A 17,601-nucleotide genomic window follows, 5' to 3' on the forward strand; every position below is an offset into this window, starting at 1 on the left:
TTTAATTTTAAATGAAGCTTCTTAAACATTTTGAAAACCTTGTTTACTTTACATATGACAATAGTTTAGTTATATAATATATAGACTTATAGAGAGAGACCTTCTAAAAAATGTTAAAATGTATTACTGGCACACCAAACCTTAAATTAAAGTGAATAAATGAAGACTCAGCACACCATTTCTGAAAGGTTGCCAACCCCTGGTTTAGCATATCTGGCACGTAAATACCTTGTAATGCTGGCTACAAAAGTGCCACACAAATGCCTGCTTTTGCTTTCTGGTGATGTAAATAAGAAGAGGGCAGTATAAATGTAAATGTAAACAAATGTATTTTTTTTTTTTTTTACAAACCTGTAAATGTAAATAAACTTATTTGTTTTAGGACTTGTCTATACTGGCATTTTACAGCGCTGCAACTTTCTCGCTCTGGGGTGTGAAAAAACACACCCCTGAGTGTTGCAAGTTTCAGTGCTGTAAAGTGCCAGTGTAGACAGTGCACCGCCCCTCACGGAGGTGGGTTTTTTTAGAGTGGTGGGAGAGCTCTCTCCCAGCACTATGCCATGACTACACAAGCCACGTTAAAGTAACATGCAACATTTTAATACAGTGAAACCTATGCGTGGAGGCATCCTATCCAGCCCAAAGAAACCTCAGCCCTAGGCCCTGGTTCTGCTGTTGACCCCTAGTAAAGCACTCAAGTATGTGTTTAATTTGACTTTGGTGGTATTGAAGCATGCACTTTGTAGAACATGGACAGAGTTATGTCCTTGAAGGTTTTGCACCCACTTCCTGAAGGTATTCCCACCCAATTCCCACAGAAATCAATAGGAGTTTAATTCTCGCTGGAAGGTGAATTTTAAAGAGATAGGGGAGACTTTGCTTCGCTCTGGACTCGTGCCCACAATGCTATGCGACGACTGGAGAAGCATATCAGCTGCCACTAGATGTGATGTGAGGAAAGCCAGGAGCTGGGAGTCCTGGTGCCACAGATGAAGAATACACATCACACTATCATCATTACAAGAGCTAGAACCATGCTGGAGAGGACCCTGAAGGATGCCATCCACTGCCAATATGTGGAAAACCTGAAACGGAAGCCAGACCAGGGAAGGCATTCGAGGTGACGTGCAAGGGGGATGCCAGCAACCACTTCCTCCCCGGGGGCAGCTTCACCCGATTTGCTGACTGGAGGTTCATACACAGGGCCCAGCTCAACTGTGTCCCACTGAACGGAGCCATCTGCTACGGGAATTGGGACAGGTGATGCAGGAAGTGTGGCTATGCCAACAAGATGCTATCCCATGTCCTGTGTAGCTGCAAGCCCCACTCAAGAGGTTGGCAGCTGCGACACAATGCCATCCAAGATCACTTGGCCAGAACTGTCCCGCCCCCCGTGGGGAAGGTTGCTGTAAACTCCTCCATCTCCAGCAACTACAAGCAGAAGGGTACTCTCCTAGAAAGACCATGTGGAGCCAACTGTGACTGGACATCGTCATCACCAACGAGGACCGGAAGCAGATCATCATGGTGGACGTCACAGTGTCTTTCGAGAACAGGACCCCGGCCTTCCATGATGCCCAAGCTTGAAAGTTAGAGAAATATGTCCTTCTGGCCGAAACCTTGAGAGCTAAGGGTTAGCAGTCCAGACACACGCACTGATAGTCAGAGCCTTAGGTGCATGGGACCCCAGTAATGAGTGATTACTGAGAGAAAGTGGAATCGGTCAATGCTACGCTCGACTGATGCGGCAACTTATGGTGTCAGACAGCATCAGGTGGTCAAGGGACACCTACATAGAACACATCACTGGACGTCGGCAATACTAGGAGGGATGAGCTGGAGTACTGATGAGAAGCACACTCAGGAAATTAACAAATACTTTCCTCACGGATTGTATTTTCTAAATGGACAACCAACCCAGTGGCAGATTTAGAGTTAGTGGGGCCCTGTGTCCAGTTTAATTTCCCGCCCCCCCCCCCAGGACCCAGCCAAGAAAAAGAGCATTCTCTTATCTCCCCTCCACCCCATTTTTCAATATTTTTTTCTTCATCCTCCTCCTATGTGATAAGTAATAGGAAGTAAATAAAAATAAAGTGAGGTACTTTGATTGGGGCAGAGGGTTGGGGTGCAGGAGGGGGTGTAGACTCTGGGAGGCTGTTTGGGTGCTGGGTGCGAGCTCTGGGCTGGGATGGGGTTGGGAGGGGCTGAGGACTCTGGCAGGAAGTTTGGGTGTAGGCTCTGGGCTAGGGCAGGAGGTTGGGCTGTGGGAGGGGTCAGGGGGCGGCACTTACCTTGGAGGGCGTGGCTCCCAAAGTGACTGGCACACCCCTCTGGTAGTGGCTCCTAGGTGGGGGAGGGCAGGGGGTCTCTGCACGCTGCTGCCTGCAGGCACTGCCCCAGCAGCTCCTATTGGCTGCAATTCCCGGCCAATGGGAGCTGCGGAGTCAGGTCGGTGGCAACACGTGGAGAGACACACACACAGAGACCCCTGGGGGGCTGCAGGGACATGCCGGACGCTTCCAGGAGCAGCGCAGAGGGAGGGAGGCAATGCGAGTGGGAAGCCGCCTTAGCCCTGCTGCTGTTGTGTCTCTGCACACTGCTTGTGAGGACGGGGACAGCGGGTCTCCTGCTGCGCCACCAGCTGGGACTCGGAGGCAGGTTGTCAGATGAGATTTGTCCTGCATTTTGGGGGCCCCACTGTCATTGGGGGCCCAGTGCCACTGCACTGTTTGTTTCATGGTAAATCCGCCTTTGAACCAACCTAATTCTCAATTACTGAGGGGACAATCTCCACACATTGATATATTTTGCTTTCCACAACCAAATTTCCGTACAACTTTTCATGAGTGATGTACCGGAGTATTCAGATGCTAATATCTAAACTGTATTATTAATCTATTCACCTAAATTTGGGTTATTGCTGATTATGTACTCTAGGTATCATGAAAGCGGCAAAGAGTCCTCTGGCACCTTATAGACTAACAGACGTATTGGAGCATAAGCTTTCGTGGGTGAATACCCACTTCTTGCATCTGAAGAAGTGGGAATTCACCCACGAAAGCTTATGCTCCAATACGTCTGTTAGTCTATAAGGTGCCACAGGACTCTCTGCCGCTTTCTCAGATCCAGACTAACATGGCTGCCCCTCTGATTCTAGGTATCATATGACTTTTAAAAATTACCTTTGTGTTTGTGGATAATCTAAGCAGAATACCCAGATGTACAGACACTCTTTTCCCAACAGGTTTCAGAGTAGCAGCCGTGTTAGTCTGTATTCGCAAAAAAGAATGGGAGGACTTGTGGCACCTTAAAGACTAACAAATTTATTTGAGCATAAGCTTTCGTGAGCTACAGCTCAAATAAATGTGTTAGTCTCTAAGGTGCCACAAGTACTCCTTTTCTTCTTTTCCCAGCCTGTGTATTATATACACTTTTTTAACATTAGCTTTAATAACATTTTAAAATATCCTTCAGGATCTGGGCCTTCCTCAACTGGGGCCTTATATTATTGAATACAATCCTGAGGTTCCGAATCCTCTCCCTGCTACGATCTCATTTTGTACCGCTGGGGGCGCTGTAGCCTCTCCCCAGGGCAATTCTCCCACCCGTGCTGCTGGGGGCGCCGCTCCCCCTTCGGAGCCTCTCGGGCTTCTCCTCTCTATGGCTTTCCTTCTGTTTCCGGCGTCACTATGGAGATGAAGGCGGGTATTTCCGGTTCCGGGTTCCATTCCCGCTGTAGGCGGCGATGGCGGCGGCCTCCTCCTCCTCCTCGTCCGCGGAGGCGGGGGGCTCCGGGGCCCGGGAGGAGGCCGAGGAGACGGCCGGGCCCGGCTGGAGCGAGTCGCAGTTCCGCCATTACACCTTCCGGACGCAGCCCATCCCCCGGCTCAGCCACAGCGACCCCCGCGCCGAGGAGCTGATCGAGAACGAGGTGCCCGGGCCGCGGGGGCTGATGCCTGTGTGACAAGGGGCGTGAGGTGGGGAGGGCTCTGCGGGGCAAGAGGGACCGTGGGGCTGCTGAGCCTCTGTCCCACCAGCCTGGGGCTTCCCTCGCACTGTGAGGCTGTGTCAAGCGAGACACCTCTGACGGGTGCTGCGCTTACGCAAACATCGACAGGCGGGGACACACCCAGCTGCGTTACACGAATGCTTCTCCCAGGCACTCATGAACCAACAACTCAGAGGCTCCAGCCGATTCCCCCCCAGCCTAGGACCTCAGAGCTGTAACGTCTTGCCCCGTCAGAAGCCTGACCGGTGTAAGGTTCATTGCCCACTTGGCCCCTCCCTCGACTGGAGGGGACACACTAGCCTTCGTAAACTGAGCAGACATTTACCAAGTACTTCAACCAAATCACACTGTTTTAGGTAAAATAGGACAGATTTATTAACTACAGAAAGATGATTTTAAGTTATTAGAAATAGCTAGGATAGAGATCAAAGTTGGTTACCTAAGAAATGAAATAAAATAAATTTGCAGTCTAAGTTATATAAACTAAACAGGATTTGAATCAAGCAGTGTCTCACCCTGACAGACAGTATAGTTCCTCAGTACACAGCCTGGGACGCTCCTCCAACCAGAGGTGCTGACTTTGTGATTTGCTGCAGTGTGTGTGTGTGTGTGTGTGTGTGCGCTCAACTCCCGCTATGCCCCAGGCCCTGCCCCCACTCCACCCCTTCCCCCAAGCTCCCACCCCACCTCTTCCTGCCCTTTGTTTATCCCCATCCTGCCTCTTCTTACCCCATTCCACCCCCTACCCTAAGCGCACCCCGCTCCTGCTTCTCCTTCCCCTCCCACGTTGCTGAACAGCTGACCTGAGCTCCCACTATTTTTTTTCCTGTGGCTGGAGCACCTCCGGAGTTGGCGCTTATGCCTCCAGCCCAGGACCACCCTTCCCAGTTCAAAGTCTTTGTCCTCTAGATGTTTCTTCCAGGTGTTGAGTTGTGGGGGGAGTGAGGCTAAATGATGATGTCACTTCTTCTCTTTTATACTGTCTTCAAGTTTGCTGGAAAGATCTTTTGCTATGATGTGGATCAAGCAGTCGCCATTGTATATGTGGTTTCTATGAGATGGTTGTTGGGAAAGTGGATTCTCTTCAATGGGCCATCAATACTTCTGGATACAACATTGTTGTATCTAAAAGGCTGGTTGTGGGTCTTCGCAACCTCACAACATATTTCAGTAACACACACATAGCAAAACTTCATAACCTCACATACAATGATAGTATGTACAATCCAACAGAATATTAATATTCAACACATCGAGCCTTTCAAAATGATATCTCACAAGGCATACTTTGAACAGAACATATTATAATTATATGACAGTGCTGAATATGGGGGTTAAGGGTGCTGCTTTGAGGTACAGAGTGCAACAGGGTGGGGGGCCCCTAGGTGTGGGGGGGCAGGGCACTTGGTAGTGCTGGGGGTGTGTGGGGACAAGGCCTGGGGATGTCATGGGTGGGAGGCTGGGGGTCATGGGGGGCTGATGTGTATCTGTCAAGGACTATGTTTGTGCACTTGGGGGTTCCTGGTGAGCAGGTGTGAGCACCTGCTGTCTCATGCTGGATGGTTTTAGCAGCCCAGGGATCTATGTGCTGTGGGTAAAGGGCTCATGGAGGAAGTCTCCAAAGGCTGAGAGCACCTAGCAAGAGAGGGATTTCTGAAGGTGGTATATGTGATAGAACTAGCAGTAAAGGAGAGAAGATTAGAGAGGAAATGTAGGTTAGGTATGGGGAAAGCTTTCTGAAGGAGAGAGAATTGGACTGTGGAATCACCTCCCAAGAGAAGCCACTTGAGTCATTGCCATGTACAATATCATACACTGTAAGCAGTGCTATAATTTCTTGTGTTGTGAGGAGCAACATTAATATTGAAAGTAATTAAATTATCATTTACTTCTCATATTGGCTGTTTTCCCTTTTTTCTCAATTTGGGCATTGAAAAATTAATGTTTGTTTTCCCCTTTTGTTCATAGTCAGCCTTTCTGTCAGTTGCTGCACTGTTTGTCGTGAAAGCTTCAGGGAAAGTTAGATCTTTGTTCTGGAATGTAAATCATGAAAACTTTATTTTGGAAAGTAATGTTTTTACAAACTTGGACTTTGATGCCAAATTTGGGTGTTGTCACCAATTTGAAGACAGTACCGTAGGGACCAATCCTATACTCGTTGCCATGGTTCAAAGTAGATGGGATTTAGTAAGGCTTCCCCATCTTTAATGTCTATGAAATGAGTGAGGTACTTGTTGTTTCATGGAAGCAAATGCGTAAGAAGGCAAGTGGGCTTGCACGTTTCAGGGCTCGTCTACACTTCTGCTTATGTTGATATAACTTGTGTTGCTCAGGGTGTGAAAAAGCCACCTTCCTGGAGCAACGTACGTTATACCGATCTAAGTGCCGGTGTGGACGGCGTTGTGTTGATGAAGATGTTCTCCTGCTGACATAGCTATGGCCTCTTGCGGAGGTGGCATTATGCTGATGGAAGAGCGTCTTCACCAGACCGGCCACAGCAGCGCAGCTGTGCCGATATAGCGCTTAGAAACATAGGGGTGGTTCTTAGGAAGTTTGGGGAGTATGTGTGGAAAGAAGTATGGAAAAGGCTAGGGTGTTTTCAAGTAACTGTTTATGGTAATGGGGAGATGGATGGAATTTCCTTCTACGGAGGATTCTGACTACACCTGTGTCCATCTAGGAAATGGGATAATCTCTGCTATCCCTTTGCCTGTACCTCAGCTTGATCTTTCTGTTGAAGGAGGATGAGACAGAGACTGGTTCCTTTCAGATTTCAGCACTGCTGCTTAACTTACCAAAGTGGCTTCTAAGGATCAATACAAATATTTCTACCTACTTTCCTGGAACAGAACACTCTTCTTCAGCATCATTCCTAGATTCACCAGTCCAGGAATCAAACCAGAGACCACTATAAGGCAGTGTGGAGTATTCATATCCTATCCTATACTCCATGTATTATGGAGGTGTCTTATCCTTTGTACTAGCTGCTCTCCAAGTCAGGATATTGGACTAGAAAGACCATGTGGTATAACCAAATAAAATAATTTCTGTATCCTTTCCTGACATGCTTCTTTGGCTGGTTTATAGAGTTGATTAGTGGCATCTGGCACTCCTTTGTGAGCGTGTCACGAGAAAGTGGTGGCTAGTTCCTAATTTTTCTTGTATTTTTGGGACTTTCTTCCTCCTCCTTCCCAGACCCTGTTGCCTGATTTTCCTCCTCCCCCTTCCTACTGCTTCAGAAGGGAAACTGTATGGTTATGATAATGAGTTACTTATCTCCCAGTTTCTCCAGAAATCCTTGAACCAATGTGCTTTCTTTTGCTATCTAGGAGCCAGTGGTCCTGACAGATACAAACTTGGTGTATCCTGCCCTAAAGTGGGACGTGGACTACCTCCAGGAGAACATTGGCAATGGGGACTTCTCAGTGTATAGCGCCAGCACATACAAGTTTTTGTACTATGATGAGAAGAAAATGGCCAATTTCAAGAACTTCAAGCCGAAGTCGAACAGGGAAGAGATGAAGTTTAGTGAGTTTGTGGAGAGACTCCAGGAAATACAGCAGCAAGGGAGTGGTGAGAGGTAGGTGATACTTGGAAAGCTCTCCAGTTGCACAGGTTTAACTGGGTGATCGATTGAGATTTAGGCACTATAAATGATTTGAGAAAGCATTTGGACCCGCTTTTTTTCATCTTCACTATGATTTCTCCTCCTCAGATTCAGTGTTGGAGGAGGGTGGTGTTCTCAGGTGTCCTAGGTTTGGTCATCCACTTGTTAAGTGTTTCAAAGATGTCTGTCTACATTTATCACAGAATTTTTCAGTGTTTTCCTGATTGGACTTTTACATTCTTTGGCGGGAATACAGTGCTGGTGAAAGATGCTTTGCTTGGCAGAACTGAAGGCTAAAGGCCATGATCCCTAGAAAAGTCACCCACTGGCAATCCAACTTTTCCTATGCTGCCCCACCAATGTATGCCAGCTCTGACTTGGCAGATGAGAATGGTGTCCAGTCTTATTGTATATTGCATGGCCTCTCTTCTGAGACTGCTAGCAATGGTGCAAATTAGTGGCAGTTGTGCTGGCAATATTTATGTGGATGCTTATCCACTAGCAATTAGACTTATCCCAGCAACTGCTTTCAACAGGCCACCAAGCAGTTACTGGATGATAACAACTTCTGGATGCTGTTAACCTTGGCCGAGTTTGAACCAGCTATATACCACCCAGTGGCTCTGTATACCATTACCAGTTTTGAGAGCCATTCAGTTCCCCCTCAGGTTTTTCCCTTTAGATGATATGCCAGAACCTATCACAGATCGTACACAGCTTTGCTGGTGAATATGGGTATAGGGTGTCTAATGCATGTACTGCTGAGATTGCAGTGACTGAGGTACTGATAGTTTGGTCTCCTACAACTAAAGACACCTTGGTGTATGACCAGCTGAGATCTGAGGTTGATGCGCTATATTCTCTCAGACATTCTGCCCACAGAAACTCTTAATCAGAGAGGCCCCTCTGGTGGTTAGTGACTGAAAATAAGTGGAAGAGTTAATTTGGAGGATATTGATTAACTTTGCTTGACTGTACAGTCGCTTGCTTGGCAATGGATTGGGATTTAAGCTTCCCTCCTGCTGCACTTGCTGGTTAGTGTTTCTTCTAGCCATTCCTCTGACATCTCAGAATTCGTTTTGGCTTGCTCCAAAGCCACACTCATCCCAAAATCCTTACTCAGATTACTGTTTGATCTAAATTTGATTTAAATTTCTTCCTATGGTGGGAAATTCTACAGGCGAAGTTTGATCCCTTGGGTTTTTGGAACTTTTCCTTTCCACAGACACCTACATTTCTTGTAGTTTTCCTTGCCATGGTTGGTGACAGAGTAGAATTTCTAAAAGAACTAGATCTCCCTCTTTTGCAGAGAGCTGAGTGGGACATGTAATTCTCCAGGCAGTTCCTGAGGTTAACTTGTGATATTGGTCTCCTCTTCACATGTTTCACATACATGAAATCTACGTGTGTGTGTGTAGACCGGGAAAGACATTGCTCTAAGGGTGGATGAGACGATGCCTGTGAATCCATACGTATGCTTAACACTCATTTTTTCCCTTGGGAAATACAGGTTGTATCTGCAGCAGACTCTGAATGACACAGTTGGAAGGAAGATTGTGGTGGATTTCTTGGGCTTTAACTGGAACTGGATTAACAAGCAGCAAGGGAAGCGTGGCTGGGGACAACTGACTTCCAACTTGCTGCTTATTGGCATGGAAGGTAAGCAACCAGTGTTGATTCTGAAGGGCTTGAGGGAGACTTCGCTAATTCTGGCGTATTTCAACTCTGGGGGTCGCTTTCAGCTGAACTTACCACTTGTTTGCAGAGTGTCTCTGAAGCAGCACAGATAGCTTTAAGGGGGGGACTCCTTGTACACACAATTTTTAATTTATGTTGCATGGAGAGAGGGTCAGGAGAGTACCCTTCTGCTTGTGGTTGCTGGAAGATACATTTCTACATGTCTAATTACTCCCTGAAGTGTCAACTCTGTTACAGACAAGAGTTGTGCAATGTGTTTTGAACTAATAGTTGACATAGCCGCCCCTGGCATATATCAGTGGGGGATGAACTGATCCTTGTGTCTTACTTGAGCACTTCAGGCTTTTTGGATTTGATGCTCAGTACAGTGTCCTCTAACTTATTTTTATGTATTTGAATTAACTGCAAGCAGGGACCAGCAGTAGAACTGAGAAGATCAGAGTTTAAGATCTTGCAAGCTAAGCAGGATAAGATCTGTTCAATATTTGCATGGGAGACCATCAAGGAAAGCCCAGATGATGCAGGAGGAGATGCTGGTAACTTACTAAGAGACGTTCTTTCCTGAATCAGTACTGAAGCAGTGCCCCAGGATAGTGTTAATGGGCAATGTATTGCAGGAAGGAGCTGTCTCTTGAATGAGACTTAAATCTGATATTGCAAAATTATATCGGGCACTGGGAACTTGGAAATAGATAACTCCTAAAATATAGCATAAAGTGGAACCTCAAATTAATTTAGAGACTGATATGTAGACTCAGGTACTGGAAAATATATATACTACTTCATTTCCTTTATACAGAGCATTTTAGTAGAAGGTTGATATTTCTTTACCTTGACATTTTGAGGATGAACTTCAAAAGTTCTGAGGCATGCTGGATGTAACGTAATTCAGCTGTCCATCGTACTTGTATCTCCCGGGGTACAATCTTAAAATCCTCAGAAATTGTTGGCTTGTTCAAGTTCTGGCTACACTTATCCCTATGCAGTGAAGTAAGCTATTCATCCATGTGCAGAGCAGCCTTTTGTGTGTTTCTGTAACCTTTCAAAAGTACTGCATTAGCACTTTTCAAAGGGTCATATCTTGGTCAGATGAATTCCAATTCTCATCAGGGCAGTCAGTCACCGAGGGTTCAGACTGGGCCAGTTTGCTGTGGTGAAATGGGACATGTTTCTGGAGGTTGCCATCTTGTGGCTCAGAATCTACAGTCGCCAAGATACCTTCAAAATGCAAAGAAAATGTAAATCAACGCAGTGAGGTCTGAATTTACAGAAGCAATAGCTCAGAGTGGTGTTCAGGGTTTGGTTTAAGGGCTAGTTGACTGAAGTCTAACCAAAAGAATCGGTCTTGCTAACTATCTCACTGCTGGTCAAAGTATCAGAGAAAGGGGAGGGACAGTCATGTTATGAAGACCTACTGTGAGGGAACTGTCATTTGGCATCTCATGGGAGTGGAAAGAAATTTGTGAGCAAAGCATGCAAATGTACCATGTAGGGCCCTTTTTAGAGAGGGCCGTTTCTATGCCATATTTTCATCTTCCTTTCTCCAGACATCAAGGTTCTCAAATTATTGGGTGGTCTTAAACAAGTCCTTTCCCACTCTTGTACTCAAACAGCTGAACAGGTTTTCTTAAAACTTTCCATAAATGTTACCTTCCACCTTCAAGCTGAGACCAAATTGGAAAAACTCATCCTGAAAGTGAGAGTTGGGAGCAACTGAGAATGGGGATTAAAACGGAAACTGTTCTGTAACTTTAACTCTAGCAATTGCTAGCCCTGCTGTAATGCCTGGTTTGTAAAGTTCTTTAGGATCCTTTGCTCCGTTTAGTTCTTGTATGGCAGTTTGTTGTTCCTTTGCCCAAGCCTTTAAGTATATGTGAGAGTTATCAGTCTCTTTCTTTGTCCAGGGAATGTGACACCAGCTCACTATGATGAGCAGCAGAACTTCTTCGCTCAGATTAAGGGCTACAAGCGGTGTATCCTGTTCTCTCCAGATCAGTTTGAATGCCTCTACCCTTACCCTGTGCACCATCCATGTGACAGGCAGAGCCAGGTGAGAATAAGATCCATAGTGAACTGGATCTATTCCCTACTACACACCAAAAAAGCACATGCATAAAAATCACTAAATCCATGGGCGATATGTCAGTATCAGTACTGTGTACCAGTGCCTATCCTGGTGCTGAGCCCTTAGAGCACCTCCACTAGTTGTTACCTTTGGTATCAATATGTGGTGCTGGAAAATGGGACACTATTGTGCATCAGAGTTATGAATTAGACTTCTTTAGTGTCACTGTGAGACAGTATATTTTAGTGGTTGGAGCCGACAAAGCTCTAACCCTGAGTAGGGCATGTCAGTCTCAGTGCCTCAGTTTTCCCATCTTCTGTCTAGCACACTGGTGTTATGAAGTTGAATGTTGGCGGTTCCTTGAGATGCTGTAGAAATGCCAAGTGTTGTTCACTGTGCTTTGGGTGTTTGAGTGGTGCATTTGTCAGCCACATAACATAACTCTTCTGGAATGGTACCAGAATTCTTATTTTGTTTGCTTTGGTCCAAAGATGTTTTTCTTTTAGTCGTAAGCATTTCCTACTGATGGGAAATAACAGGGACATTGCTTCCTCTCTCGTACTTTTCCCTCCTCCCCTCTTTTTCTTAAGTATTTAACAAGACGCATATTCCAAGAGAGCTTCTCGATGCAGATGTGCCTTGGGTTGTGCTGCAGGAGTTGGAAGTGTGTATGGAATTATACACCGCACCTGGGGCTGGTACACTGTATAGGAATGTAACTGCTGCACAGGACAGATCTGCAGGGAGAACCTGCAGTAGAGGCTGCTGTCTGAGCAGAGTGCGCTCCTGAATTTCCTCCCTCTGGCTGACCAGTGCTGCATCCTTGTCTCTTGATCTGCTAGGTGGACTTTGACAATCCTGACTATGAGAAGTTTCCCAATTTCCAGAACGTGGTTGGCTATGAGACAGTGGTAGGCCCGGGTGATGTGCTCTACATCCCTATGTACTGGTAAGGAGGATCCAATGAGCTGGGAGAAGGAGGGGAGGGAGTGTGGCCAGCAGGCGCAGAGATTTAGACAGAAAGGGTGGTCTTTTGATTAAAGCATTGCACTGCGATTCAGGAGATCTCAGCTCCTATTTCTGGCCAAGCTACAGATTTGTAGTGAGATCTTGGACAAGTCTTAACCACTCCATGCTTCAGTTTCCCATCTGTGAAATGGGAGTAATATCTGCTACCTCTGAATGTTGAGGATAAATCTGTTAATGTGCATGAGGCATTCGCATACTACAGTGAGATGTGCTCTAGCAATATACGTTTAAATAACTAAGGGGAGTTGTTCAAGTGATTGTGCTGGTGACTGAGTGACATGCCAAGGTGCCTCTCCTGCACTCTGGCTTGCATCCAACACTTATGTCTGTGTAGCTCATTCTTTTGATAGCAGCTCTCCCGTTTTGTGTTTCCATGTAGGTGGCATCACATTGAGTCTCTGCTGAATGGCGGAACCACCATCACTGTGAACTTCTGGTACAAGGTAAGCACATGTCCATCTGCACGCCTGTGGTAGCCCATTATTCAGTAGGATTCCCACTGTCCCTGTGGCACCCCACCCATGAAGACAGGATGCCAAGCATGGAGAACTTTACTGTCTGAATCATAGAAATGTACGGCTGGAGGGGACCTCAAGGGGTTATCCCCTCCCCCGTGCTGAGGCAGGATTAAGTATGCCTAGATTGGACCATCCCTGGCATATATTCTTCTAACCCATTCTTAATCTTGTCTATAAGGACTTGTCACTAGCAAGGTTTCTTCCTCTGGAGGCATGGGGGTATTGCAGTTGAATAGCCAGGGTGCTTGGGTGTGAGTGGCATTGTTTGCTAAGATTGGGGTAAGATTAAGGCATTTCAGGAAGGACACAATGAGGTGTTCTTTCTCTTTACTTTCAGGGTGCTCCCACCCCAAAGAGAATTGAGTATCCCTTAAAGGCGCATCAGAAAGTGGCGATAATGAGGAACATTGAGAAGATGCTGGGAGAGGCCCTGGGAAACCCACAAGAGGTAAAGTAAAAGTTAGAGATGCTGCCACCCCCACTGAAATGTCCAAGTGCGGACTGCAGAACTCTGAATCCCACAAACCACCTGAGGCTGCTTGTGATATTAATGGGGATGGGTGACACCGTACTAGTGGCAATTCTTCATCCTCTACCCTAATAGTCCTTGGGCACAAAAGGCTGAGATCCTCAAATTACAGTGCTTGGGCTGATGAGTACAACCTGTGGCGTAGTGCAAAAACTGGAAAATAGTCTCTACTGCCCATAGCTTGCGCTGTTTGGTTGCGGATGCTGGCAGAAAAGGATGCTGGTCAGAGGGACTAGTGACAACATTAAAGTATGATATTTCAGGAGCAGGGAGGGTGATAAATAAATGCTCCATAATCAGTTTTTCAGTGGGATACACAATTTTATTTTTTAGCTCTGCTGGGTTGAGAGAGATTTGACCTCAAAACTGACTCATTTTGAATACCACCTTGCTTTTTTCCCCCGACTTGAGTTCCAATATGATTTTTACCAGCTGGCATCTCATGACGCAGTGGATTAAACTGGGAATCAGAATCTGGTTTTGAAGGGCTGTTGTCTCTTTGGTGGAGGCTGAAATACTGGGTGCGGAATATAAATGTTTTCATGGCCAGTAAACCCTTCCAAGCACTGGTCCTAGACCACTGATTAGTGCAAGAACACTTAAATCTCTGTATAATGTCAACAAATGTTCTTTATCCAATTTGCGTGCTATCTGAATGATCCAAATAAAAATGCCTTTCATTACTAACGCATGATGAGAGATTCCTTCCCTGGCTATTCACAGGGAATGCTGAGGGATAGGAGGAGCCTTGAATGCAGGCCAAACTTTAGGATTGAGGGACAAATAGTCTTCCCTTTGTATAATGCTTGTGATTTTAAGTGACCCCAGAGTACCTTACTGGTGATACAGAGGAAATGTTCCTTCTTCACTCCAAAATAAAGCAGCCCCTGTTCAGTGTGGCATAAGATTAGAACAGGAAGTGAAGAAAACTGTATCCAGTTGAAACTGCAGGTGGGATTTTGTGTAGGAAAGTTGTCATACTGGCCAGGACACTGTGGTTGACTCTGGTGGAAGATGCTAGGGGATCTTTAATAACCATAAGCGATCAAGACTCATTTGACATCTCCTCTGAACCTTATCAGGAGATTGGTTCACTGCTAACTGGGCAGAATAACCTGCTCCACTTCTTCCCAATCTGTGTTCCTCTGAGATCCCCTTCTCTGGCCTGGCCTGGCTCAGCTTAGCTTGTGGGAGTTGATGAGATAACAGCTTGAGGTTTTTAGGCTGCAGGCTGTGCCGCCCTTGTTGCTGTGCGCTTGCCATGGCTAATAATCTGTTTTTGCCTTGAACAGGTGGGTCCCCTGTTGAACATGATGATTAAGGGTCGGTATGACTAGTCCCTGGCCACCTGGGTGACTGACGGAGGAGCTGCTTCATTCACGAGTAATGGAAGATACTGAGCGCTAGTATTGCACGCAGCACTTAAGACTGATGGGCTGCTGGCCCATCTCTGTCCCACTCCACAACAATTAAGGGGACTACTGGAACTGCAAAACCATTAGCCCACCTCCTTCCCCCTTCCCTCACTGTCGTCCAACTGAATTTCCCAAGAAAGAACCTGCACTTAGTGAGCAAGAATTCAGCTTCCAATAAGTGTGTTTCCCCTGTCTGCCGAGACAAGGAATGTGGCATCTGGCACTTGAATGCTTTCCTTCTTTGGGATTTAATTTAAAGTTTTGAAAGAACAGTTTGGAAGGGAGCCAGGAGTTGTCTTGTTTCCACAGGCCCAGTGGCTGGGTTTCTGTGATGGTGCTGGCAGTGGACACAGTATCCCTGAAATCTGGGACAGTCAGCCTGGATAGCAGGAAGCCTTAGGTTCCATGATCCTGTTGTGTTAGAGGTCTTGTCCTTGCTGGGTCCTGGCACCGTCAGACAGCAGGAATGAGCATGTGATGACTTTTTTGAGGGGAAAAACTGGAAAGATGGTTTGGAACCCCCCCCCGCCACCCCTCTCTCAAAAGATGCAGTGCTCAAGGTATTGGGAGCTTGGTACCTAGTAGGGTGATCAAGTTGAATCCATACAGTATGTGTGCACAAAACGCCATCCTTTGAGTCCTGCCTCTGTCAGATGGGTCACTGGAAACCTCCTCTCTCTCCTATTCACAGCAGAGCTCTTTGAGGAGTGAAGGTCTACTGCTTTTCTCTAAAGCTGCAGCATGGTTAGAAGTGGATGTAACGTGGTGAGGGAGACAGATTACGAGGGCACTCACCAAGTCTCCCACAATGAAACCATGTCAAAATTGATCTCCTGGGGCCCTGAGACTGATGAATACCCAGTTAAAATCAGCTTCTCTTTTCTCCACCAAGGGGTGCCGGCTTCCTGGACAAAACACAGAAAGTGCCCTTTACTAATTAACTCTGTGTGTTGTGAGGCTGTTGTGTTGCTCCTTTCCTTGTATGGTCACGTGGGGAGGCGGGGAAACTTTCATACCTGTGTTCATTTTGTTTGAATCCTTTGTGTTCTCATACTCGGCACAACAATTTTCAGAATGAGAAGAGAGAGGCTACAGGAGCAGCAGAACTTCCTTTTAGAGTACTGGCAATCGCCCTGAAAAACCAGTATGCCTTCCTAGTCCTTTCCCTGCAGAGCTTTCCAAACTCGCATGGAGCCTTGCCTTGCCTTGCCCTGCTCTGCGGTTCCTGGGTGGGAAACTTGCATACTGACCACGGTTGTAATTGATCATCAAGATCAGAAAAGCTGGCTTGGATCCCATCTAATTCACCCCGCTGACCAGTGAAGGGTGTTCCCTTCATTATGTTTCCTAGTGCTTTGTCTCCTTGACTGTTTAGGGCTGATTGTGACATTTGGGTTTCTGTGAAGTGTGTAGCCCAGGGAGGAGATGATATTGGGGAAACAGAATGATATCCATGGCTTGCCATGTCCCATCTTGTGCTGGGACGACTCTTGTACCGTTTACTGTGAACTTCTCTTATGCAGGAATAGAAGAAAGACTTAGCAAAACTGAGTTGTTGGACAGCATCTGCATGGAGCTTCAGTGTCTAACTGTTGACCATCACTATTTGTGGCTCAGATACCAAGAGAGGTGCTATGGGACAAAGCAGGAGTCTTGTTACCAAACACCTCTGTGTCCCTGACTTAGCAGTATGTAACCAAGGTCAAAGAGAGCAGCAGAAGATAAACTTCCTCTTCAGAGCACTGTCTAGATCAGAATGAAGGTCACTCAGCTGGATGCGTGTAAATATTCAGCCTTGGGGGAGGGAGGAAGGACCCTCTTCTGCCTCTTCCTGAAAGTGAAGCCTTCCCAAGAGGAGTTGTTGTTGTGCAGTCTCTCTTCCCTTGGTTGGAAGACACTCAACTGGAATCTCACCTGCGTGCCACTGTTCGGAGCGCAGCAGTCTCAGCCAGTGTTCTGAGGAGCTCGTTGGGCACCACCAGCTCCTGAAGCCCAGGCTGAGAGTTCCAAGGGGCTCATGAAGGATGGTATATCTGGAACTTCGGGATCCTTTTTTCTTTATTTGCCAAAGGTCTAACTTTGAAGTGTCAGAACAGTTTTTGCTGCACTTGACTGGCATGAAAGCTCAGTTTACAATGCACTGATGGACTCTCTCTCTCCCCCCTCCGTGTCCACCCTATGTTTTCAGTGCCCCTGCCATGGTCATGAGAAGCTGTGTATGTATGTGTGTGAGAGAAACACATGGTACCTTCTGAAATGTAGTTCTTAAATACAACCAATGTTGAACAACAGAAGTGTGTGGCTTTTATTCTGTATGAGTGCTGCTCCCTAAAGGAGAACAGGGAGGCATCTAATCAAGACTCCTGTGGGAAACGACATGGAGCTGTCCACCCAGGCCAGTTGCAGATGGAGGTTAGAACTCAGAACTCTTTCACTTCAAATTGTTTGAATGAATTTCAGTGCAGGTGAAAGGTGCCTGATTGACAGCCCTAGCCTCTGACATCCTTTATCCTCAGAACCGGTGTAGCGGGAGTAATAGCAGTGCAAGCTGTGAACACTGCCCCTCCAAGCAGCATTCCCTTGATCTGAAGGAACCATGCCTCTAAGAGTGAGAAGGGAGACTAGTATATGGCTGATTCAATCCTTTACCTTTGAGAGCACTGCCGAGTGTAAATTAGTCCCCTTTGATTTATGGCCTTCAATGTGGACTCTTGTTCTTTGGCAACAAGCA

At 46.5% G+C, this 17,601-nt stretch overlaps 1 protein-coding gene across 1 annotated transcript; it reads left to right on the plus strand.

Annotated features, from left to right (window-relative positions):
• The first annotated feature begins 3,707 nt into the window (after positions 1-3,707).
• Positions 3,708-17,161, plus strand: HIF1AN (hypoxia inducible factor 1 subunit alpha inhibitor). The gene is made up of 8 exons (XM_038410200.2): positions 3,708-3,931; positions 7,339-7,589; positions 9,127-9,275; positions 11,219-11,364; positions 12,222-12,328; positions 12,788-12,851; positions 13,264-13,374; positions 14,748-17,161. Exons 1-8 carry the CDS (start codon positions 3,746-3,748, stop codon positions 14,790-14,792), a joined length of 1,059 nt encoding a protein of 352 aa, XP_038266128.1. The 5' UTR covers positions 3,708-3,745; the 3' UTR covers positions 14,793-17,161.
• The last annotated feature ends 440 nt before the right edge of the window (positions 17,162-17,601 follow it).

Source organism: Dermochelys coriacea, chromosome 7 (assembly GCF_009764565.3).
Source record: "Dermochelys coriacea isolate rDerCor1 chromosome 7, rDerCor1.pri.v4, whole genome shotgun sequence".
Lineage (NCBI taxonomy): Eukaryota > Metazoa > Chordata > Testudines > Dermochelyidae > Dermochelys > Dermochelys coriacea.

Excerpts from the sequence above, each read along its gene's own strand:
- HIF1AN (XM_038410200.2), top strand. The coding sequence starts at position 3,746 with ATGGCGGCGGCCTCCTCCTCCTCCTCGTCCGCGGAGGCGGGGGGCTCC. Across the intron at positions 3,932-7,338 it reads AGGAGCTGATCGAGAACGAG|GAGCCAGTGGTCCTGACAGA; the intron begins GTGCCCGGGCCG and ends TTTGCTATCTAG. Across the intron at positions 9,276-11,218 it reads GCTGCTTATTGGCATGGAAG|GGAATGTGACACCAGCTCAC; the intron begins GTAAGCAACCAG and ends TTCTTTGTCCAG.